General features: G+C 43.0%; 1 protein-coding gene across 4 annotated transcripts in view; it reads right to left on the bottom strand.

Annotated features, from left to right (window-relative positions):
* PTPRT (protein tyrosine phosphatase receptor type T) overlaps positions 1-25,030 on the bottom strand; it is a 1,129,549-nt gene that overhangs the window by 715,048 nt on the left and 389,471 nt on the right. For all 4 annotated transcript variants that reach the window (XM_030825446.1, XM_030825445.1, XM_030825447.1 and 1 more), the window contains exon 3: positions 7,976-8,247. In XM_030825446.1, coding sequence (XP_030681306.1) covers positions 7,976-8,247 — 272 coding nt within the window. The remainder of the gene's footprint in view (positions 1-7,975; positions 8,248-25,030) is intronic.

The following is a 25,030-nucleotide window of genomic DNA, read 5'->3' as shown; positions in this document are numbered from 1 at the left end:
TCTTAAGAACTATGGTGTCAAGTGTGCTTTGTATGTTAGCAAAAATCTAAAACAAAATTAAAAGTCAAATGACAGGTTGAGAATAATATTTGTAATACCTATGTCAGCTAATATGAAAATATCCTTTTTTGTATGTAAAAGACTCTTGAGAATCAACAAAAAAAAACAAACCATTCAAATTAAAAAGTGGCAAATGACTTCAACAGGTAATTCACAAAAAGAGGAAGTAAAAATGGTAATAATCTATGAATGTAATTGTGTAAAATGACACTGAGTATGATCAAAAGGTTCCCCAGAAGACACCTACAACCTTGGAGGGAGATGATCACTCCATCAATATGCTTCTGATGTGCAACTCCTAGCCATAGGAAGCCCCACCCAGTAGATAGCCAGTTCCATTTCCTAGGGACAGACACCACAAGGGGACAAGGTGATGCCAGGACCCTCAGAGGTGGAAAGACCTGCCAAGGTGTCCTGAGGAGAGAGAGAATGGTTATCTCTGACCCAAGCACACTCTCAAGAAAATTCAACCAAGGCCCTTGAGGAATAAAAGTCAGGAAATAGGAGAGCCAGGGGATTGAGTAGAGAAGTCTAGAGGCGACTCTAGTGCAGTGTTTTCCTCCTGTATTCAGGAGGCAGGGGAGTAGGGATGGGATGGGGAACTCACACAGGCCATGCATACCCAGTGGCACTCCAAGTCAGTAAATGGAGGCTGAGACCCTGAGTACAGGGACTGGAGCAGAGGGCCCAGGCTAAGAATTCCAACTTCTCTGTAGATGCTCTTCAGCTCCAAGGCTGCCATGTGGATCTACCTCCTACTGCACATGCTCCAGCCTATGGGCCTCATTAGAGACCTCCTGGTGCAGGTGTTGAAGAGATGAGGCTTGCATGGAAAGGTGAAAATCTCTCCCTGTGCATGAGGACTTGTGCAAAGCCAGGAAGCAATTCCCCACAAGAGGCTCTGAGATGAGTCATGCTCAACCCCTCCAAAAAAGTGGTTTTTGTTCATACTTGGAGGAGGGTGTGGACATGTCAGGCCATGGTTTAAGAGACCTGATGTTTTAACCTCATCTTTTGCAGTTCTCGAGCAGGAAATCTGCATGGCAAAAATTTCAACGGGCTGCAAACATTTTCAGAAGAAGAGAAAAATGTTGGCACATCAGAATTCCTCTTGGAAGATAAATATACATGTTTTCATGGGGAGAGATTGCTTAGGGTAAAATTAAGACAGACATTTTTTTACCCTATCAGCCCAAGGAGACCTGCATAAGACAAGGAGGAGGATTTGATGCTTAGTGGAGAGAAGTGGGATGGATAAGGAAGCAGATGGAATAGAATTACAAGGGTGATAGAGTGGGCCCCTCACTGTGATAAACTCTATTCCATTGTGAGTGAAGTTACTAAACCTACAGAGTGCCAGATTGCAGGGATTTCCTGGGAAAGGGACTGAGTTTCAAGTCCAGTTGAACCAAAGCTGGGTGAGTCCTTAATTTCAGGGGCCTATATAGCGATTATAACTATCGAATAAAAGATAATTTTCCCTAGGCAGGTGATGGAGACTAGGGCAAGCAGGTGATTGCAAAGTTAACAGAAGTTCTTTTATTTTTTTTTTAATCCTGAAACAGAAAAGTTCAGAATCATTAGAAAATATGAAATCAAATTAATATCACCTAGAAAGTTGCTGTGATCTGAAGTACACGTGACTTAGCAGCCATTCAGCACTGAGTGGTGACCACATTTAATAATAATATATTGTGCATTTCAAAATTGCTGAAAGAACATATTTTTTTAATGTTCTCACTACACAAAAAAAGTTAAGTTGGTGAGGTGATGATTATGTTCATTAGTTTGATTAAGTCTTTCTATAACACATACATAGATCAAAATATCACACTATACCCTATAAATACACACAATTAATATTTGTCAATTAAAAGTAAATAAACAAGCCCCTGCTTTCCCAAGAAAAGGCACATGTCGGGAGATGGCTGGCAGAGGCAGGTTCTCACCCCAGGCCTTGCCAAAAGTCTGGTGCCAGAAAGCTCACTAATGAGAAAGAGGAAATTTCAGTGTTTATTACAGAGCTAAAAGTCAATTTTAGAACTATAAAATATGACTTTAATAAATTAATACATAAACCATCAGGTCCAAAGCCCAGTAATTTGTATTTAGCCCATAGAATCATATGTACAGGACCAGAGCTCCAGGTCTGGTGAATTTTAAAACCCATTTTGCTAGCGTCATTGGATTTTCTGATAGGCCCCCTTTTCTTGCCACTGTACCTGTGTACATGTGCGAGTGTGTTTTGAATCTGAGAGTCTTGTGGGTGCTTGTCCCTATGTGGACACTCTGTAGCGCTTGTGGCCAAGTGAGTAACCATTAATGACTGTGTGTGTATAACATATCTCTCCAAACTGCTGCTGTCAGCCAAGGAAATGCAATGAGGCTGTAGTAGCCAACAAGGTGCAAATCAGAAAATTCTCCCAGATGAGGCTACTTATCCAAGGGAGGGCATGGAGGTTACTGTGTACAGGCTAAACAACACTGGCTATTTCTTTTAAAAAGGCTTCCTTCCTCCTTCCCCTTTGTCTCTTTTTCCCTCTTTTTCTTTTTCCCTCCCTCCCTTCCTCCCTTCCTCCCTTCCTTCCACTGAGGCCCACTGCAAGCCTGATGGCATGGTTTGGCTCTGTGTCCTCACCCAAATCACATCTTGAATTGTAATCCCCATAATCCCTACATGTTGAGAGAGGAAAGTGGTGGGAGGTGATTGGATCATGGGGGTGGTTTTCCCCATGCTGTTCTTGTGATACTGAGTGAGTTATCACAAGATCTGATGGTTTTATAAGTGTTTGACAGTTCCTCCTTCACAGGCTCTCTCTCGCCTGCCACCATGTAAGATGCGCCTGCTTCCCTTTCTGCCACGATTGTAAGTTTCCTGAGGCCTCCCCAGCCCTGTGGAACTGTGAGTCAATTAAACCTCTTTTCTTTATAAATTACCCAGTCTTGGGCAGTTCTTTATAGCAGTGTGAGAACAGACTAATACACCTGACATGATGATACATATATGTTGTCTAATTTCATCTGCAGAAGTGTCTATCATACCTAATATCCTCTCCATTCTACAGATGAGTGAACTGTGATTCTGAATGATGACAGAATACAGCTAACATTACACAGCTAGGAAGAAGATTCTCAGAAAGCACAAGCTATTTTCCCTAATGGCAAAGCAGAGCTTGGAGCCAGAGGACCTAGGAGGGATCATGGGGACTTGAATTTACCAGTAGTGCTTCCTACACTGGAAGATAGGACATGTTGCCACCTAACAGAGGGAGCTACTGCACAGATCTCATGCCTCTCATAGGTTGTGAACATACGGGGTACTCCAGAAATGTCCTTTTCCCCCATGCCTCATCCAAAAGCATGGCAAATGGTGTGACTGTCCCTGTACTGAGTCCATTTTCTTGTTCATTGTACTTCAACCTGTGGCCCCATCCTGTACCCATTTGCATCTGGTCCTATATATGGGGTTTCTAATTGGAACCTTAAAGGCTCAACTGTGCCCATAAGCTTTTAGAGATACTTGATGTCTATAGTCAATGATACAGTGGTGACAGTCTAGGGAGTAGGGTATCTCGGATCTGCTCTCAGCTTTGCCAGTAATCTGCTATGTGCTCTTGGACTTCACTATGCAACTCTGGACATCAGCTTTATCATGTACGTTGGGGTTCAGCTATGGCCTGGAAGCCAAATCCAGCCCACCACCTGTTTTTGCACATAAAGTTTTGTTGGAACACAGCTGGGTCCATTCATTTACATATTATGTATGACTGCTTTCATGGTACAATGGCAGAATTGAGTAATTGCAACAGACACTGTATGGCTTGCAAAGACTGAAACATTTTCTTTCTGGCCCTTAACAGAAAATGTTTGCCTTATCTACAAAATGAGGATAAACCTAAGCCACATGTGCCAGTATGCATTCTGTAAATGTCTATGGATAGGAAGACTATATAATTTATCACTGAAACTGGGGCACACTATGAAATGAATGCTCTTAATTTCACCAGGATAATGAGAATAAACCAGGGTTGTCCCAGCAAACTGAGATGTAGGGCCACCAGTCTGCAGAATACTATCTCTATAGTCAGGTGGTCATCCAACAAAAAGAGAGGCCAAGATCAAACTTAGAGGAAAGACAGTAAGTTAAACACCAATAAATTGATTTCTTTATGACTCCTCAGAACTCCCACGTGGGTAATTGTGAGTCTCCTAGAACCGAATACATCATACAGCTTTTTCAAAATGCTGTGACCTCCACCACATCAGCCTTCACTACAGAGAATCTCGGGGAACACATGTTCCACAGAGCACACTCTACAAGTCATACACTGGGTATTCTTCCCAGTATGTACAAGCAAAATCTGATCCTCTTGTTCATGCAACTGTGCAGGTAGAGAATATAGGGCTATATGCTTAAAGCAATTCTGAAACCCCAAAAGCCCTGAAAACAAGGTTCTTCACCTTAGTATTACACAAAGCAATTTGGTGGCAAAACCTGAACACAGCCAAATTGCCCTGATACTACTTACAGTCTTTATTTATCCCATTTCTTGTGAATATGTGTAAGTTTTGTTGTAGAAATATCAGATTTGATTACAGGGTACTGCCTCAGACCCTACCAGGGTTGCTATAAAATACAGAAGATATACCAATATATTACTAATATATTACTAAATTCCAAACATTGTGAATTCTGACACATATCTGACACCATCAGTTTCAGAAAAAGGTTTGTACTAAAACATATTACACAAAAGGAAAAGACACCAAAGTAATGAGGCCAAAGATACATAATTTTCTCAAAACATCTAGGATAAAACACGTCACATTGTTAGTGACACACATTAAAAACAAGGGACTCTCCTTTTAGCCACTTTCATTCATAAGTTCCTGCTGTTGTAAAGAAGGGAATAGGGGCTTAACCTCACACTAAATGACAACAGTCCACCCTGACCACCCCAAGGCCAGCTCTGTCCCACTCACCTCTGCGTTACCAATACCTGAACTGGCCTGGCTCACGCAGGATGCAAAATGACTGACAAGCAGATGAGAATAGGGAGCGAGTGGCTGAATGATGGTGTGACAAGTTCTTCCAAGAATTTACTCTTTTTTTCTCTTTTCTTCTCTTTCTTACTTCCTCTTTTATTTCTGCTCTCTTCCTAACTTTCCTTACTTCCTGACTCTGGCTCTTGGCCACCCATGCGCAGGCCAAGGAGATGAGGTTGGGGGAGAAGCAAAGGAAATGTGGTCCCAAACAAGCTACTTGGGTCCATCTCCCAGGCTGCTTGCATATCCCCAGGGTTGCTGCAGTCACCTGTGCTGTTCGACAGCCACTGCCATTATGTCTCATTATTTACTCCTTTAAGTCTCCTAACAAAGAAGCCCAAAATAAAAACCTTAAGAAAACCCTCAACACAGACCAAGGCATTACAAGAGACAGCTGCAGGATTCTCCAGCAATGGAGGATGAGAATGAGCAGAACCAGCATCTCATAAAGGCCAGGTCCCTTCTGAGAGCCCAGCCTTGGAGTCACCCCCTTCATCTCCCTATCCACAAGCTCCAGGCATGGCTAAGCCTTTCAAGAACTCTACTATGGGAAATTGTGGAGCCAAGTGGTTAAGAATTATGATCTATACTAATTTGACAACCACCAGCTACTGAAGCGTAGCTAATGAGACTGGGAAACTGAACTTCTCATTTTACTTAACTTCAGTTACCTTACATTTTAATTTAAAAACTGATACCCAATTCACTTAAGAATGTTTGGAACAACTTGTGTATATGTATCCACTTCTTCAGCTATACATTTTATGAGTCCAAATACAGATCATTATTACTAATGAAAATAAAACATTTAAATTGAGACTTACTGTAAGTGTAAAATGGAGACTGAATTATAAAGATTGACAGGGAGAGAACAGAAAACATCTCACTAATAATTGTTTAGATTGATTACATGTCCAAGTGACAGTATTTTGGATACATTGGTTTAAGTAAAATATATTACTAAAATTAATTTCACTGATTTCCTTCTACTTTTTAATGTGGCTACTAAACATTTATAAATGACACGTGTGGTTCCCATTATATTTATACTGGATTATACTAGTTTAGACAGTGAAATCAAACAGAACGGGTAAAAAACAAGGCACTACCTCCGTTCAAATGGTAAGTTATCACTTACCATTTCTGAGCCTTCGTTTCATCACCTATAAAATGGGTATAGTAGTACCTGCCTCAAAGGATTGTTGTGAAGATTAAACAAGGTAATGTATGTGAAACATTTTGTACTGTGCCTGGAACATGATAAACACCCAATGAACGGTAGGTATCACCATCACCCATTACCATCATCATCACTACCTCTCCCCTATTTCTGAAAGAAATTTCAGGAGATGCATCATGAAGAAAAATAAAATTATTCTAAAAGGAAATCACAAGCCATTGAGGATAAAATTGAAATATTTATGGCAAAAATCCAGTCTAAATATTGAGGGTAATTGAGTATCAAATTCTGATTTCTCATTACCAAGGCAAAAGGGAAATAAAGCTTGAATTGTCTCATTAAGGCAAACCCAACAAGCAATCTCAATAGATACATGTATTCCTAACACTGAAATCTGGAAGAACTGTACCATGGATATTAACTTGGAGGATGTCTAAGAAGCCCCCAGCCACTGGTTCATCTTCCACTTCAGATGCTAGAGAAATTTCTCCAAAATGCAGATCTGACTGCCTCAGTCTCTAACCTAAAACCTTTCAACAGAGCAAGTGGGGATTAACTGCAAAGGAGCACAGGGTATCTTACTGGGATAATGAACATGTTCTGGACTGGTTTATGATGATGGTTGCACAATTCAATAGGTTTTCTAAAGTCATGGGATTGCACACTTAAAATAGGTAGATTCTGTGATATGTACATTTTACCTTAATAACATTGTTAAAAAAAAAAAAAAAAAAACTTTCAACGGCCCCAAGCCAAGACAATGTGGAGAAATGTTCCTCTAAGCATGATTTATGGATTGGTGCCAATCTGTGCACTGTGTGCATCAGTTCACAAGGAGATAAGGAAGGAAAGAGAGAGAGGTTTAGGAACTGTTGCGGCAATCTGTCATTGCCATGATTTTTTTTTTTTTTTACCATGGTTTATAAGAGTATTGCTCCACAATGAGGCGGGAGGAAGTGTCCCTTCACTATGGACAGTATGAGAAGCACTGCTTTAAACTACGTTCCATCCGTTAGCCTGACATTCAAAGACCCCCAAGATCTGCTTGTCCCTGCAGGCTGATCTCTCTGTCTGTCTCCTTTGCAATGTACCTTAAACAACTTAGACTTTCCAAACTCTGCCATCATCTATCATCCACCCCTCTAGCTCATGGTACACACTGTCCGTGACAACTCAAACGCCTTTCCCTCCCTCCCTTTTAAAATAAATTTGTATTCATTCTTCAAGATTCATCTTAGATGTCATCTCCTCTTACAAACCATCCTAATTGCCTTCCCCAGGAAACACCCCATTCCCCAGAGGGTGATCTTTGACTAGTTATTTCATCTCTCCGAACCTCAATCTTTTCATCCATAAAACAGGATAGTACTAGTACCTCCCTCATCATGTCATAAGCACTGACTTTATAAAAATGAATCAATGCCTATGTTCCTCCAGTATCTTCAGGAGCCACATGTATCCTGGTACATTGTCATTTTATTTACATATCAGTCTTTTCCTACAAACGATGAATTCAAGTAGGACAGGGGCTGTGTTGGGTCACCTCTGCAGAGCTTGGCTAGGAGGAGAAGCCCAGTAAACATGAGTGAATAAATGAAGTCCTTTCTAGACCTAGCACCTGCAGGGAGAGTAAAGGTGTATAGATTTATTACTAATTTTCAAAAATAAAACCATGGTAAAATGCCATACCTGATAGAAATGTGGCCAGAAAGTGCTGATGGCGAGCTCCGCCTTCACCCAGCCCTCAGTGACGACCCCGGACACATTCCAGACAGGGTTCCCTTGGGGGCCACCATTCACCTTCACGTAGACGTTCAAGGCCCCTGGGCTGGACCTGTCACGGCTGGAGAAGTAGTAATGGAAGTCGATGCAGTGGGTGTCATTCTCCTTCAGGGTCGGCAGGAGAAGGTGGGCCTTCTGGCCAGAGGCTCTCCCAGAGCTGTTCACCATCATGAAAGATCCTAGAGACCCACAAAGCAAGAGGGAAGTAGAGACAAAGAGAAAGTAAGAAAATCCTTCTGAAAATCAGTCACACCCATAAATCTGGTGGCCAGAGGAGCGGCCAGAGATCAAGTCACTCTAGGAGGGTCTGGGTAACCCTGCAAAAGCCACATCTCTCTGAGCCTGAGTATCCTCTTCTGTAATTGGGTATAAAAAATCTATTCAATAAGGTGGTTTTAAGAATTAAGAGATGGTAACATGTATGAAGTATTTCTACAAGGTGCTACTATTGCTATTTGCAGAAAACATAGCTACTATTACTGTTTGCGGAAAACATCTCCAAGCATTCAAAAAGTTGCCTTGTAGAGATGAAGTGAGCCTCTTTGGAGTTGCTTTGACAAATTAAATGGTTGTTTCCAATTCTTTATCCCTCCCTGGATCCATGTCCCTTGCCATTGGCTTTGCAGTTCCTTCCAGCAGAAACAGAGGGTATGTGCCCATCCCTTGACTTTGGGCTCCATCATATGACTTGTTTTGGTCAACAGGATGCTAACAGAATGATTCAAGCAAAGGTTAAAATGTGCTTGCCTTCCTGGGCTTGCCATCTTGCACTATTGCTACCTTTCATAAGAAGGATGTGCCCCCAGTAGCTGCTGCCCCTTTCAGCTTGGGATCAAGAATACACACATGGAGGATATCTGACTTGAACTGATCGTGAGGAACCAAGCCATGCCACCCCTGCAGCTGGAATCACAGCCACATGGCCCAAAAGCCCAACCTAGATCAGCCAATCTACAATCAATGCACAGTTCCATGAGAGCTAGAATAAACGCTTATTGTTGTTTGCCACTGAGTTTCTTTTCAGTGTGCCATGCAGCTTTATTGTGACAATAGCTTATTGATAAAGCCGCCTGAGAGGGCAGACTCATGAAAGAAACCACGAGGGGGTACATTTCAGTTCAGTGTACAAAGAACTTTCTAACAAGTGAAGTTGGTGCAAAATAGAATGGACTGGTCAGAGACAAAGTGAGGCCCCATCAATGCAGGTGGCAAAACAGAGCCTGGACAAATTAAAGATATGGTTAAGGAAATTTCAGAAGCAACTGGGAGGGCTGAACTCTGTGACTTAAGAGTCTTATGATTCTATGAAATAAACTGCATCATGAAACAGAGCAGATAAACTCAGGTGATTTTAGAAGGAATGTTTCCACCTAGAAAACCACTAAAATCTTCAATTCAGAAAGAAACCTTAAGACCACTTATCCTCAGCCAAGTTGAGCTACTTCAATAGCTAAAAGTCACCTCATTCTTTCATCCTAAAACCAAAACAACTAACAGCTCCCAGTTGATACATGTTGGGAAACCCATAACTTCTTGGGATTCTAGAAGGTATCAATCAAACCCTGTCTCCTTCGGGTTCTGAGTGAATTTCAAAACAGACATGAGAGAGATAGAAAGGGAGAGACAGAGAGAGAGGAGTTCAAAACCTCCACATTATTATTCACAAAGTAACTTGGACTTAAGGCCAAATTAGACTTTCTGCCTGTTTCCCTTGAACCACCATGCAGAGCAGGGGGATGGCCATGGACCCACCTTCCAACTCTGCCCAGATCCCTAGGGCCACAGTTGTCTTACTGGGATGACCACTTAGGATAGTTGGGTGGGCTTGTACCAAAAAGTAGCCAGGTGAAAAGCACAGAGAAACCTGAACCAGTGGCTATCAGGTTTTTGCCATCCTACCAATGAGAAAAAATTTTGTGTAAATATAAGGGATACAAGTGCAGTTGTGTTACATGGATATGTTGCATAGTCGTGAAGTCCGGGCTTTTAGTTTGACTAGCAACCAAATGATGTATATTGTATCCATTAAGTCATTTCTCATCTCTCACCCTCCTCCCACCCTCCAACCCTTCCAACCCTCCAATGTATATCATTTCACACTCTGCGTCGATGTGTACGCATTATTTAGCTACCACTTATAAGTGAGAACATGCAGTATTGATTTTCTGTTTTGGAGTTACTTCACTTAAGATTATTGTCTCTAGTTCCATCCATATTGCCGCAAAAGTCATGATTTCAGAAAATGTAGCACTGCCTGGGGAAGGAGCCACTGGAAGTGGAACAAAGGTGCGGGTGTCTTTGCCCAGTGTTTCTAAGTGAGTGAAGTGTCCCAGTTTTATGGCGTTGCAGTAATACAAGGTAAGTGGAGAGATGTCTCTATGTCAGGGAAGTTATCGCATTATCATAAACTCGCAATGGGGCAGCTAAAAAGGAGCAATTATAGGGGCAGAAATTGAGGCTTAGAGATGAGACCGAGCCTGCATCCATGCCCATATCTGTCCACTGGCCTACATGCCACAGGGTTCCAAAACGTTTCCTTAGACAGGTAAGTAGCAACTCACAAGCCCCACAAAGGGTTTGTGACTGCCTCTACCACTGAGGAGTAGCACATCTCCCAGCAGAGGCAGCAGCCTGAGAAGCAAAGTGTCTCTCTCCTCTCTGAATCCCATGACACCCGCATGCACATTTCAGCTCCTGTCCTCCTGCCAATTCACACCATGGGCACATGTACCCTTGGCTCCTTAGAATCCACTATAGAGAGAGTTGGGAAGGTTTTCATTCCACCAGTTCATGTTCCCACTTCTTTCCATCTTAGCTTCGGTAGCAGGGCAGGCTCGCTGAGGAGGTAGAGATTGCCCTGTTCCATGTAGCTTCATGCACAACCCTGTAACGTTGTTCTGGGCACACAGCTAGACTATGTCTTCTAGCCTCCCTTTAGCATTTGGTTTGTTGTTTGCCACTGAGTTTCTTTTCAGTGTGTCATGCAGCTTTATTGTGACAATAGCTTATTGATAAAGCTGCCTGAGAGGGCAGACTCATGAAAGAAACCATGCGGGGTACATTTCAGTTCAGTGTACTGAATTTGGTGGGGACATGCAACTGAGTTCTAGATAATGGGGCATGAGTATGATGTGTGCCACTTTCCAGGCCTGGTTGGTAAAAGCTGCCTCCCTCTCACCCCCACACCTCCATACTAAATGATCTTGCCTCTCAAAGACTGGTCCTTGGACCAGCCACCCCAGTGTCACCTGGGAGCTTGTGAGAAACAAGAATCTCACATCCACCCCCGGGCCTATTGAGTCTGGATCTGCATTTTATCAAGATCCCCAGGTGATCTGCTTGTACATAAAGCAGAGAGAATCATTGGCCCATTCTGTTTTCCCATCTACCAGCTGAATGTCCTGGATCTCAAGAGCCTAGGAGAGGGCAGAGCACCTTAAAAGAAGCCAGGTTCCCTGAATGAGCACAACCACACAGAAGGCTACTCACCTATTAGGAGCACTCATCTTGGATTTTAAGTAAAGAGGGAATAAACTATTATTCAGCTACAAGTCCCTTTATTCAAGGCAGTAAGATGTGAAACAGTAGCTACTAAGCAAAGTTGCAAGACAGTCTACATAAGGATATCATTAAGAGCCGCAAGCCTTGGTGGTAACTTGGGAGGCATTTGAAATAGAATAGCCCAGGCAAAGGCACAGAAGCATCCAGCAATGCAACTGTAAAGTCTTGGGGGGGGGGGGTGGGATCCAGCGGCCATCTCTAGCCCCTTCCACATGTAGCCCACCTTATACAGGTCTGACCACACCCTCCAGAAAGGAAGGGAGCCTATCTGCGAGTTGAACTCAAGCCCTCCACTAGAGATTGCTCAGGAATCAAAACACTTGTATATCATCAGCTCTGTGGAGCCCGCTTTGATCAACAGGTTGGCATAATTAATATCATCCCAGGGCTGTCAGTTTCCTGGAGATCAAAAATGAGCCGGTCATTACGCCAGGATCAGTCAGAAACAAGAAAGAGAAAGACTGTAAATACATTCTTTTCCCTTCTCCCTTAAAAAAAAAAAAAAAAAAAAAAAAAAAAAAAAAAAAAAAAAAAAAAAAAAAAAAAAAAAACTACTAACGTGATAAGGAACATAAAACAGCATTAGTTTCCTCACAGTTATTATACATAGCACTGAAAATTGTGGAATTAAACCAGGAAGTACTCTCTGGCTGGCAATAAATTTTGCATTTCTCCCCTTCGTGCATAATAATGCCTTGATAAGCGCCTCGTTATTGATGTGTCTGCAACACAGATCCCCTTTTTGGAGGCAAAACACTTCTCCATAGCAGATGGCAGCTATTGTGTTTACACATGAGCACCTCAGGATTGCATTTCCTCACGTCGGCAGTAAAAAGAAAGTCCTAATTGAGTTTTTAATGGCTTTGCACATTGTTCATTAAGATTACATGAGTGTGCTCGGGCGACTGGCAGCTGAGGGCCTTGGGCACCAAGAGCTCAGCGTGGTCCCTGCAGACAGGTGGCCCCGCCAGCTCCCAGTGCCAGAACCTACTTGAAGCGAATGGATGCTGGTGGGGCCTCAAATGCTGCCAAAAGCCAAGCAGCTGCGGTGACATGAAACGAGTCCTGGATCTTCTCTCAAGGAAACTGGGTTTCACTCCAGCTTCTGGAGTTTCTTAGTTGTGTGACTTTGAGCAAGTCAGTAAAATTCCCTGGGCCTCAATGTCTCCATCTATAAAATGGGATAATGAAACCTACAGATCAAAGTTGTTTGTTTTCAGTGAATATTAAGTAAAAACGGTACTTAATAAATGCTAATTTTATAACAGATAGCCAACAGCAGGTAACAGTGAGCCCAATGCAGTTTATAAAACCTTACGTTTATTGAGAACTTATTATGTGCCAGGCATTGATCTAAGCATTGTTTAGCATCCTAATGAGGTGGTGCCATGCTATCTCTGTTTTAAAGCAAGGAATATGAAGGAACAGAGAGGTGAAGTCATTTTCTTAAAGCCACGTAACCAGAAAGTGGTAAATACTCAAACCAATTATTCCTTCTTAGAAAGCAGAGACTACAGGGTCTAGAAATGCACTCTCCTAACCAGTAGCTAATGACACCATACGCCCATTTAAAATAATTAAAATTAAGTAGAAAAAAATCATTTACTTAGAGACGCTAGTCACATTTCAAGTGCCCAGTAGACACACACGACTGGTGGATACCATATTGGACAGTGCTGGAGTAGAATACATCCATTGTCACAGAAATTTCTGTTGGATAGCACTGGTCTAGAAGTTGTGGATTACTTATCAAAGCATAACAAATTACATCCAGGTGAGTCACAGGAACTTAACTAACCCAACCTACTCATTTTATAAACTCCAATAGGGAACAAGTAACTTGGCCAAGGTCAACCAACAATGAAGATGTAGACTCAGATTTTCTGACTCCGATTTCAGTTTCTACTACAGACAACTCTGCCCTTCCTTGCTCGAGCTGTACAGCCACAGAAGTGGTTTCCCAGATAGCTATTTTAGAGGGAAAAAAGCATATGTTGCCTTCAGGAAGGATAGAAGCATAGAAGCCCTAGGCATTCTACATGTCACATGACTTAGGGGAAGTATGTGCACACACCTTGGGCATTCCCAGCCTCAGCTTTGACATGCAGTTCAACAACTGTTTGTTGAGCCCCAAGCCCTGGTGAGCAAGGACAACGTAGGAAGCTTCTAACAATGGGCCCCTGGGATAAACTGGAACCCAAGATACATCTCTTCTCTCTGATGATCTTAAACAAATCACTTAACTCTTTGACTCTCAAGTATCATCTTCTATAAAACGACTATAAAACATATTTTGTATTGTGGCCATGAGGATTAATACAACTACTATTTATAAAGCATCTAGATAAGTATCGCTGCATGTAGGTCCTCAAAAACAGCTTCTTTTCTATCTTTCCCATACCCCTAAAGTTTTGTTTCAGTGTAGCAGGGAGACCTTAATAGACTGAAGAAGGAAACAGTAAGAAATCCACTGAGAAGTAGAGTAAAATCTGCTGCCCCGTCCCCACCTCCTACAAGTGATAAGGCATCAAGGTCCAGCGATGCCTCCTCCTTTTGTTTCTCTGACCATCTTCTTCCTTTCCACTCCCTTGGCACTGGCCCAATTCAGGTCCATGGCATTTGTGTCAGAAACTGTTTATTTTGCAACAACTTCCTAAGCAGTCTAGTCCTTGATTCTCTCACCATCCAATAAAACAGTAGTCAGCACCATCTTTCTGAGATACAAAACCAACCATGACATGTCCTCAACTTCCATTGAGGTCCTCCTTTATAGGAAATTCCCCACTTCCTATAAAGCCCAAGGTCTTTCATGGGACTATTTGGAGCCTTGCACATCCTGACCCCCACCCGTCCTGCCTCATATATGAAGACTATCTCCCCTACCCTCCCCCGCACACACGTCCTCGGCCACTTTGTGGTAGACAGAACAAGGGCCTCCCAAAGATATCCATATCCTAATATTTGAAACCTGTAATATGTTACCTTTCATGGCAAGAGAATTACGGTTCAGATGGAATTAAGGTTATTAACCAGATAAGCGTGAGATGGGGAGATTATTCTGGATTTTCCAGCTGAGCACAATGTAATCACAAGGGTCCTTTAAGTGGACAAGAGGGCCAGGAGAGTCAGAATCAGAGTTGGAGAGCTATCTGAGGAGGCTATGCTGCTTACTTTGAGATGAAAGAAGGAGCTATGAACCCAAAACTGCAGGTGGCCAGAAAAAACTAGAAAAGGTGAGAAAACAAACTCTACCCTAGAACCTCCAGAAAAGAATGCAGCCCTGATACCTTGAATGTACCCCAGTGTGACCCACTTAGGACTTCTGACGTCCAGATTAAAATGTGTGGGGTTTTGGCCACTAAATTTGTGGTAATTTGTTACAGCAGCAATAGGAAACTAATACACACACCAAACATCCTACGCATGTCCCTGCTGCTGGGCTTTTGCCCAGGTGATACCCTTCCTGAAATCCATGCCACCCAGCTCAGCCATGGTCCTTCATTAAACTACTTAAATATCACTTTCCCTACATGGCTTTCACTAATGTCCAGGAAACAGCCACTTCTGAATTGTTGTTCCTATATTTCAGAGTGCAAACTTCCATTATAAGTATTTTAAACAGGATCTAATTTAAAAGTCCATAATGATGAAATTTAGCTATCTAGTTATAATAAAAGTGAAAGTGGCACAAAGACATCAAAAGGCACGATGCACTTTCAAGTAAGAAAATGTAGGTTTAAGAGAAGCAGCTAGTGCTACCGGTATTACCATGAAAACTAGTAATCATCAAGCCAATCGAAAATATAACAATAAACCAATAGCCATACCAATAAACATATCATTCATTTTATCTATTATTCATATTATCTATGAAAGCAATCTAATTATCAAGTGTCAAAAAAAAAGAAATCTGCTGCTTTTCTAATATACCAGAAAATGGGGAGGTGGTGTTAATTAGAGCTTAATGGATATATAATACCTATTTAAAACAAAAAAAGATACATCCTGAAACTTCAAAGGAATTGAATATTGTGAACATTTTGTCACTTTGCGTGAACAAGTAATAAGCATTTCTGTAATCATTCATTCAGACCAGTAAGTTGGAGTTTCAGCATTTCATATGCAAATTTGTTAAGGCAAGTTTTGAAGAAACAACTATCTAATAATCCATGTAGCTGTGGATAATGTAGTTTAAATATGGTATTAACCCCCAGTGATTGGATTTGAAGGTGCACTGGTGGAGAGGCTCTGCTAACCCGTGCTGGATACCCTAATGCAAGCAGAGTCAGGCAGGGAGTTTGTGTGCACTTGGGTCTTTTCCTCAAAGACCAAATCCCTAGCACCCCCGCATTCTTTTACACTTTCTGAGAAAAAGAGGAAGGCAGAGAGGAAGAGGAAGAGACACAAGAGAAAGAAGGAATGGAGAAGGGGAAGAAGAAAGAAAAGAAGGAGAAAACAAAAGAGTAATGAAACTAAGACAAAGAAAGGAGGGGAAAGGAGGGAAAAGGGGGAAGAGGATGGATGGAAGGGAAGAAGGGAGGAAGGGGAACAAGGGAAAGAGGCAGATAGAGAAACAGGAGACATGAAATGCAGGTGAGGGAAGGGGTACTGAGCAGGGGGAGAGGAGAGGTGAAAGATTATGGAGACAAAGCAGAATAACATCTAAACTACATGCAACCTCTACATAAGCTTGCATCCCTCCTGACCTCCCAAACAAAAGCAAAAGTGGAAATAAAGACTTTTTACCCAGCGTACTTCTTTTGGTCCTTCCAATGATCATGTGATGAAAACAGACCCAGGGACAATGTTGCAGGGCATACTGGGACCTGCGTCTCCCTTTATCACTTCATAACTTGCCTTCCCCAATAATTCAATTCAATCTCCCAGGAGCAAAACTAAATGTTATTGTAGGAAAAACAATGGAACCCAAAACACAACAGAACGACAACTCAGCAACATAAACTGTAAAACATAAGGTCTTGTCCGATTTGCTCTTTGATGTTGGAAATAAACAATTCATTTGGCAAAGTCCAGATGAAACTGAAGGTCAGATAATGCCACTCTCCTTTCAGACTCTTCACCTCCTCCTATGCACCCATTTTAACCACACACTGCCCTGTAGGCAAGAATTCTGTCTGTTTCTTCACCTGCAAAACAGGTATATATACAGGTAGAGGTTTTTAAGTTCCTTCCAGCTACAGAAGTCTGTTTCCAAGACTTTACAGTGACTTTACCTGACTAGTTAGTGGTCTAACCCAGGCTGGCTTGGATTTTTTACCTAGACTCCCTCTGAAGAAGGGGTGGGAAGGAAAGAACTTTCTCCTTGGGTCTTGTTCCTGAAGGAACGTAGTACTTTTCGTGTTCTCACGAGAATTTATTTATCTTCTCAGTCACTCCTCCTCTTAACAATAACAACAGCCAACACATACTATCATGTTTTACTTAGATTCATTTGTTTAATTCTAATATAAACCCTATGAGGTAGTGACTACTATCATTCTTCTTTTACGGATGGGAAAACTGAGAAACAGCTTAAGTGACTTTTTCAAGGCCACACAGCTGGTGGCCCAGCCAGGATTCAAACCTAGAAAGTTCTAATTCTCATTTAGCTGCTAGGCTGCAAGCCACATGAAGGGCATGTTGTGTTTGATGGCAAGGAGTGATCATAAGCTCCCTGGAGGTAGCTGGCCTTGCGCTGGGGAGCTGGTTCAGAAAGGAAGAGGGGTAAAGAATGGAAAGAACGAACAAAAATTAAGTCAGTTGTCAAGCTGCTGCCATATTAAGAGTAAAGAGAACAACAGGGCTGCTGGGAACATTGTCAGACCCCAAATTGTTCTTGACATTCATTGGGCTGAGTCCTTTGCTTCTGCAGCCCTAAATGGAAATGACATGGAACTAAAATATAGATATTTTAAAATCTCCAAACTCTTCACACATCCGTTGGCATGATAATATTTTGATTAGTTACATTTATGCTCCAATTACACTCACAGAATGTTCAACTGTGTCTTATATATAGCATGTTTGCCATGCTCCATAGAAAATACTGGATTATTACCTCGTATACTTGCAATGGGAAAAGACACAAATGCAAAGGGGGGAGAAAAGACAGCAAAAAGAAGAGATGACTAATCCTGTTAAAATGGTGCTGTCTTGCCTTCACATTACTAAATTGGGTCATCGCTATTATTGTCAAGCTTTAAAATGCCAGGGCTCGGAGAGACATCAAGTATTTAAGTCTACCCTTCCCCTCACCTGAGGCTTTTATCTCCCTTACCACGACTGGGTCTGAAAGCAACCTCCTCACATACCCAGTGAGTGGCAAGGTTGACAGTGGGGAATGTTTGTGTCTTTGTGCTCTTTTTTTCTTCCTGGGGAGAGCATCCATCTATTTCTCAAAGAGGTCCATGACCCTGTCCAAGATAAATATATAAATAAATAATAAACAGAAGCTAAGAGTTACTCTGAGCTTTGCAAAATGCCTTCCCGGGGGATACTAGGAGTGACTTCTTACCGTGTGTGCTGCCCAGATGCCATCACATTATTTTGCTCTTCACTGGCAGCCCATGATGCAAGCATTGAAGGTGAGTGTATCACACCATCTAATGCTGATACCAGGTGGACCCCTGAGCCCCATGAAGGTCTGCTAAAGATTGCCCCCAATTCCACAGCACCCGCCTCTCAAATCCTCAGCTACTAGAGCTTGCTTTCTCCCCTGGCTTCTCTCTGCCATTGCATCCCTAACTCTACTGGTACCTGTACGCCTCAGTTTCCCCAAGGTCATTCCACGCATGAAGGCTAACCCCTCCACCAGTCTCCTTATGAAATCCACCACAGCCAAGCATTTCATCAAGTTAATAAAATTTGTTGTAACCACAAGTATTATTTGTGCACCTACTATGTGTCTGACAGTAGGGGAACAGCAGTCAGCATGGAAGAGTTTTTATCCTCTTAGAGATTACAGGCTTCTAAAGAGCCATTACAAGAATGTGGAAAGTTCTACGACAAGGCAAGAACCCAGACTTGATTTGGGGGAAGAAGTATAAAAAGAAAACACCTACAACTTTCTGGAGCAAATAAACTGTAGGCTGAGGTCTAAGTTATGTAGGTGTCAGACAGGGTTTGAAAAGGGAACAGAAAGAATGTTCCATGCAGATGAAATAGCCTGTTTCAAAGCCAAGGAACAAGACAGTTTCTGCCTTGTGGGGGGCTAGAAGAAACTGCAGACAGAATGCAAGTGCCTTATAGACCACCTCTCTAACCTCTCACCCTTCAGTTTATATATAAAGAACCTGATATTCAGAGAGGTGCCCTGATCTGCCCAGAGTCTCACAGCCAAAGGGTGGTAGTGCCAGCGTTCAAATTGAGGTGTATCTGACTCCAAAATCAGTATCATTTCCCTCTGAAACAGCAGTTCCCAAATCGCAGTGTGCATCAGAATTACTTGGAAAGCTTGTTAAACTGTGCTGGGTCCCATACCCAGTAGATTTGGGGTGGAGTCCAAGAATCTGCACTTCTAACAAGTTTCTAAGAGATGCTGATGGAACTGATCTGTGGACCGCATTTTGATAACCACTGGACTAGCTGGTCTCTAATTCTACAGCCCTGATAGGGCAGGGGCCCATAAACTTGGGTGAATCAACAAATGGTGCTACCACAGAGGTGCTAACTTGTTAACCTACCTCCTACCCTGGGCCACACCCTGCCTACCTCTCTCAGAGGCAGGAGGTCTTGGCCACTGGCCATTAAACATGAAGACTCTCCCTCTGCCCAACTCCAACAAGCTCCTCTAGCCTGAGCCATTTTCTTTCCATCACTGCTAATTACCAAGAATATAATTAGACACTTATTGACTCCCCCAAATGTACTAGGGTCTGCAAAGAAAATAGCACAATAATTATTCCTCCTATTTTACCATCCTCTAAGGAGCTACAAGACTTTGACAGCTGTTATCCAATTAATCCTGACAGCTTATTTTTTTAATGTAAAGGTATTTTTTCTTCTAAGATTGGAAAAGCTATTTCCTTTTTTTGAGGTAAGAATGAGGGCAAAGAGAGGCCAGATAACTTGCCCAACATTACGAGGGTCATTTCTTGCCTCCCTTCTCCTGCATGACCAGTGGAACAATGAAGGACAAGGGCATGGACTGTGGACTCAAACTGCCAGATCAAATCCCAGCTCTGTTAGCTCTCAGCTGTGTGGCCTTGGGCAACATACTTAATCTCTATAAGCCTCAGTTTCTCCATCTGAAAAATGGAGGTGACGATGGCAAAAGTTGTACATGCTTCCTAGGCTTGTTACGTGAATTAAATGTGTCTACATGTTACATGCTTAGAATAGTACCTGACAAGTTAAGAATTAGCTACCATGATCATCAGTGGCAGAAGCAGCATTTCTGAGCCCTCATGCAGATCTTTGACTACAACGGTGAGATAACTGACCCTAGAATTCAGCAGGGTAAGGCAGGTCCAGTCTCACCGTCCACACAGGCAGTGGGCCTAGAAGGCACCAGGAAGCTATGGAACATCTCCATGCTGTTGACAACAAGGAACATCTCTCCTCGCCAGTGGTTCTCCAAGTGTGGCCCTGAGCCAGATACATCAGCGTCATGGGGAACCCCTCAAAAAGTAAATCCTTGGGCCCCAAGCTAGACTGACTAGACCAGAAACTCTGAGTGGGGTCAGCCATCTGGGTTCTAACAAGTCCCCCAGGGGATGCTGACACTCACTCAAGTTTGAGAACCACTTTTTTTCCCCAGACAGGTTGCCTGAGCCTCAGCCTATCAGGGTAGACCACAATAACCTGGGGGTCATGCCAGTTTCTGTCCAGTGGATGTTCCCTGCTTTTCCCAACAAGGGACAGGACAGGTTACCAGATTCCACAGCACTGTAGCATGGGTCCAGGGCCTGTGTTTTTTTTTAATTATTTATTATTTATTTATTTTTTGAGAAGGAGTCTCACTCTGTTGCCCAGGCTGGAGTACAGTGGCATGATCTCGGCTCACCGCAACCTCCGCCTCCAGGGTTCAAACAATTCTCCTGCATCAGCCTCCCAAGTAACTGGAATTACAGGCATGTTCCACGACACCTAGCCAATTTTTGTATTTTTAGTAGAGACAGGGTTTCGCCATGTTGGCCAGGTTGGTCTAGAACTTCTGACCTCAGGCAATCGGCCCGCCTCAGCCTCCCAAAGTGCTGGGATTACAGGCGTGAACCATCGCGCCCAGCCTAGCCTGTGTTCTTGACCACTGCCCTACTCTCTTGAAACTGCCTTCCCACATGCACTTCTGGAAAGGACTCCAATCCCTGCCCCAGTGAGGGCCAGCTAGGAGTGGGGCCCTCATTGCTGAGGCACCATAGTTGCCCTGGTGTGCCAGGAGGTAGGAAATGGACACCAGGAGAGAATGACAACTCACAGAAATGACATAGAAGGCATCTCCCAGACCCACTGAGGCCTTGAAGCCACTAGGATGTCTCCATCAACTGAGGCCTCTTGAAATCAAGCACCTGAACCCCTAGATTTTCTATGGTTTTCATCCTGAACCCACTCTTTCCCTTTCATCCCTCACTCCTCCACCTGCCCCCATCCTCTCAGCTGCAAAGCTAGTTTTCTATTTCAGTCTTACCTTTCTCCCATTCCCCATCCCTAGCCCTCCTCCCTTGTCCCACTTTTTGTACCAAAATGCACTTTGGACTATCCCCCTTGACCACAATGCAGACCCCAACCATCTCTTGGGTTCCCCTTCCTCTTGCTGCTGTCCACCTCATTCAGTCCAGTGGTCTCTGCATTCTAGACCACCAAAGATACTGTCTCTGACAGTTCCACCCAGCCCTGCAGTAGAACCCGGACCCAGATGGAAAGAGAGTAGAACAAGATGAAATGAGGAAGTAGAGGCAGCTCTAGCACTGACAACTGCCAGGGAAGCAATGAGCTGAATGGGTTCCCTGGAGCCGCCATAACAAAGACCACAAAGTGAGTGGCTGAAACAACAGAAGTTGATCGTCTCACAGTCCTGGAGGCTGGAAGCCTGAGATCAAGGTGTCAGCAGGGTTGGGTCTTTCTGAGGCCAGTGAGGGAGAATCTGTTCCATGCCCTCCCCTAGCTTCTGGTGGTTTCCTGGAGATCTTTGGCATTCTTTGGGTTGTAGATGTACCCCTCTTCCTTATCTCTGCCCTCAAATTCACATGATTTATCCCTGTGTGCATCTGTCTCCGTTTGTTAAGGAAAAAACACCAGTCACATTGAATTCAGAGCACACCCTACTCCAATATGTCTTTATCTTAACTAATTACATCTAGAATGACTACTTCCAAATAAGGTCACATTTTGAGATACTGGGAGTGAAGACATCAACATATGAATTTGGTAGGGACAGAATTTAACTTCTAATAAGCTTTCTAGAGCCCTACAGTGTTCATCACCCAAAGATATATCTAAGGCAGTCGTCCTAGGAGGGTTTCTGTAGAGATGATGGAACATAGTATTTAAAGGGAGCATGAGAAAATATTGTTTTTAACTATAAAATAATACACGGGGAAACAAACAGAAAAGTAGAAAGGAGGAGTGACAAGTCCTCATGGAAAGACAGCCATGCATGTCTTTAGGTATTTCCTTACAGTCTCATTTCCTGGCGTAGGTTAGTGCTTTCCAAGGAGTTATGGCATTTGATTGGGCTTGTTGCTGTGGTTGGTAACTGTGGTTGGTAAATTTTTCCTAAAGAAGAGGCTTAATGGGGGATAACAGTTTATAGTGGCCTTGTCTGCATTGAAGCTACATCCAGATCCCAATGGGAAAGGAGCAAGCACCCCTTCAGCAGGGCTGCCTGTTCACTGATGTTGCAGGTTAGTTTTACAACAAATGTATATTGAGTGTCTGCTCCACACCAGGCACTGTTGTAGGCCCCGGGAGTACAGCTGTGAACAAAACAGTGAAGATACTTCATCAGAGACAGTTTGTGGAGATGAAAATGCTCCTCAAGAGCTTTGAAACAAGTTGAATAGGGCTCCTGTAGATGCCCCCCAGGGAATGCACGCCAGTTTTTCATGCCATGATTATCCCTTTTTAAATTCTTGATTTTTAGCTCATCTTTCGAGGCCCTGAAGTACCTTTGCAACGATTATTTCCCCAGGAAGGATCTACGAATGGTCTATTTTCTGAGCCTGTGCATTTCTGATGCTGCCTCACTTTTATAGTATAGATCATGTGCCCGTATTCAATTTCTTGAGTCTCGACCTATTCCCTTCTAAATACTGTGGACCAGTGCTTCTCATCTTTTGCTAATAGAACAAGGATAGCATGTTTGTCCCTCATCTGTCAAATCCTCTTTTTGAATATACACTTGGAAGGCAGGTAGATAGGTGTATCTCATGCCCTAATTCCTAATTCCTAATATAGGAAAGATTTTTTTTTTTTTTTTTAAATCTTACAGCCTTGTTCTTAGGAGCACAGCATGGCAATGAAGATGCAGGCTCTGGAGCCACACCCCTGCAGTCAAAACTCAGCCCTCTCATTTCCTAACGTGCATCCCTGGGCAAATTACACAGATTTTTCTCTGTCTTTGTTTCCCAATCTGTAAAATGGAGATAATAAAAAGACAAACCTGGCCAGGTGCGGTGGTTCACACCTGTAATCCCAGCACTTTGGGAGTCCGAGGCAGGTGGATCATGAGGTCAGGAGATCGAGACTATCCTGGCCAACGTGATGAAACCCTGTCTCTACTAAAAATATAAAAATTAGCTGGGCATGGTGGCGCACGATTGTAATCTCAGCTGCTTGGGAGGCTGAGGCATGAGAATCACTTGAACCTGGGAGGCGGTGGGAGGTTGCAGTGAGCCAAGATTGAGCCACTGTACTCCAGCCTGGCGACAGAGCAAGACTCCATCTCAAAAAAAAAAAAAAAAACCACCTTACAGGATCCTCAGTTAAGCTTGAGGATTAACTGAATTAATACAGGTAATAGTAGAAAGGCTGACAAACTTTTTCCATAAAGGGCCAGACAGTCAATATTTTAGGCTTTGCAGGCCAAAAAGTTTTTGTTACAACTACTCAATTCTACTGTTGGAGTGTGACAATTGCAGAGACAATGGATAAATGGAGGGATGGATGAGGCTGTGTTCCAATAAAGCTTCACAAAAACAGGCAGCCGAGGGGTCCATGCATGGGCTGTAGTTTGCTGACCTCTGACTTAGTACCAGGCAAATACTAAATTCTCAATCAATGTTAGCCATTATTATTAACTATGATGAGATTCAGAAGGACGGGGGTTGGATCCTCTCTGTCACTCACTGCCTGGTTCTCTGACACTACGAACAGATGGTGTACATGAAAAACCACCATCCACAGAAGTATTCCTTCCAGCCCACCTATAGCACTGCACTTGTGAAAATGACACCTTCCAAGATGCAACGCGCTGCCACAATGTCTCTGATAATTTTTGCCCTGTTGTATTTGTGAGTTTCAGCCTCGAGCAGGATGTGAAAAGAAAGGCGGGAGGAAAACAATAGAACATTAAGTGCTTCAGAAAGTCCTCTTCATGCTGTAAAGGGATGTCTGTCCCATTTAAGTAGGTACAGACCTTTATCTTCTACTAGAGGGACAGAGAAGGATGGGCACACATCTTCCTTTTGTTAGTGGCACAGCATAGGTGGCTGAGCTAATGTTTTTCCTGACCATTCCTATTAGCCTTGGAGTTGAGGGAAAACTCTCCCAGATTCTGTCAAAAGTTCACCTGTCCCACTTTCCAGTGTTGCTAGGATCTGTTGCTTTTGTTGCTGTTCTCATGGGAATTTTTAAGGGAAACTGCAAGAGGTCAGGATTTCCAAAGATTCTTAAGGTTATTTCCACCACGGACTCTGTGTATGGTGGAAAGGGTTCCGGAGCCCTGTGCTCTCTGTGGCACTCACTGTCTCATTTCAAACACATAAATCCAATGCTTTATCTACTTCTCGGGATTTTCTGGTTATTTTCTTCACCACCTACACCAAGGTTAAGCCATGTCCCCGTTTCCCTTGTCCTGACCAAAACTGATATACTACGACCCAGAGCCAAAAGCATAGACAACAGGTGTGGGTGAAAATTCTCCACTTGTATAGAAATTATTTGAAGAAATTCCTGCTTAATTGGGCTTCAATCTCTTTCATACCCTTATATTCATTCATTTGTTCACTCATTCATTCATTCTTTTACTCATTATGTGCCCGCTGAACATTCACTGAGCAAGCTTTGTGTACATGGTACGAAGCATGTAGAGACAAAGCATAAATATTTTATTCTTGAAGACCTCTTGCTCTAAATGGGTATGGTGCACCTGGTGATGCCCTGCGCAGGTCTCTTTAAAGAAACTTGTCTCCCCAGCTGCCAGGGCACTTAGAAACACAGTCTTTAGCAGTAGCCCCTCCAGGG

Source organism: Nomascus leucogenys, chromosome 13 (genome assembly GCF_006542625.1).
Source record: "Nomascus leucogenys isolate Asia chromosome 13, Asia_NLE_v1, whole genome shotgun sequence".
In the NCBI taxonomy this organism is placed as follows: domain Eukaryota; kingdom Metazoa; phylum Chordata; class Mammalia; order Primates; family Hylobatidae; genus Nomascus; species Nomascus leucogenys.
This window is presented reverse-complemented; position numbering and strand designations above follow the sequence as displayed.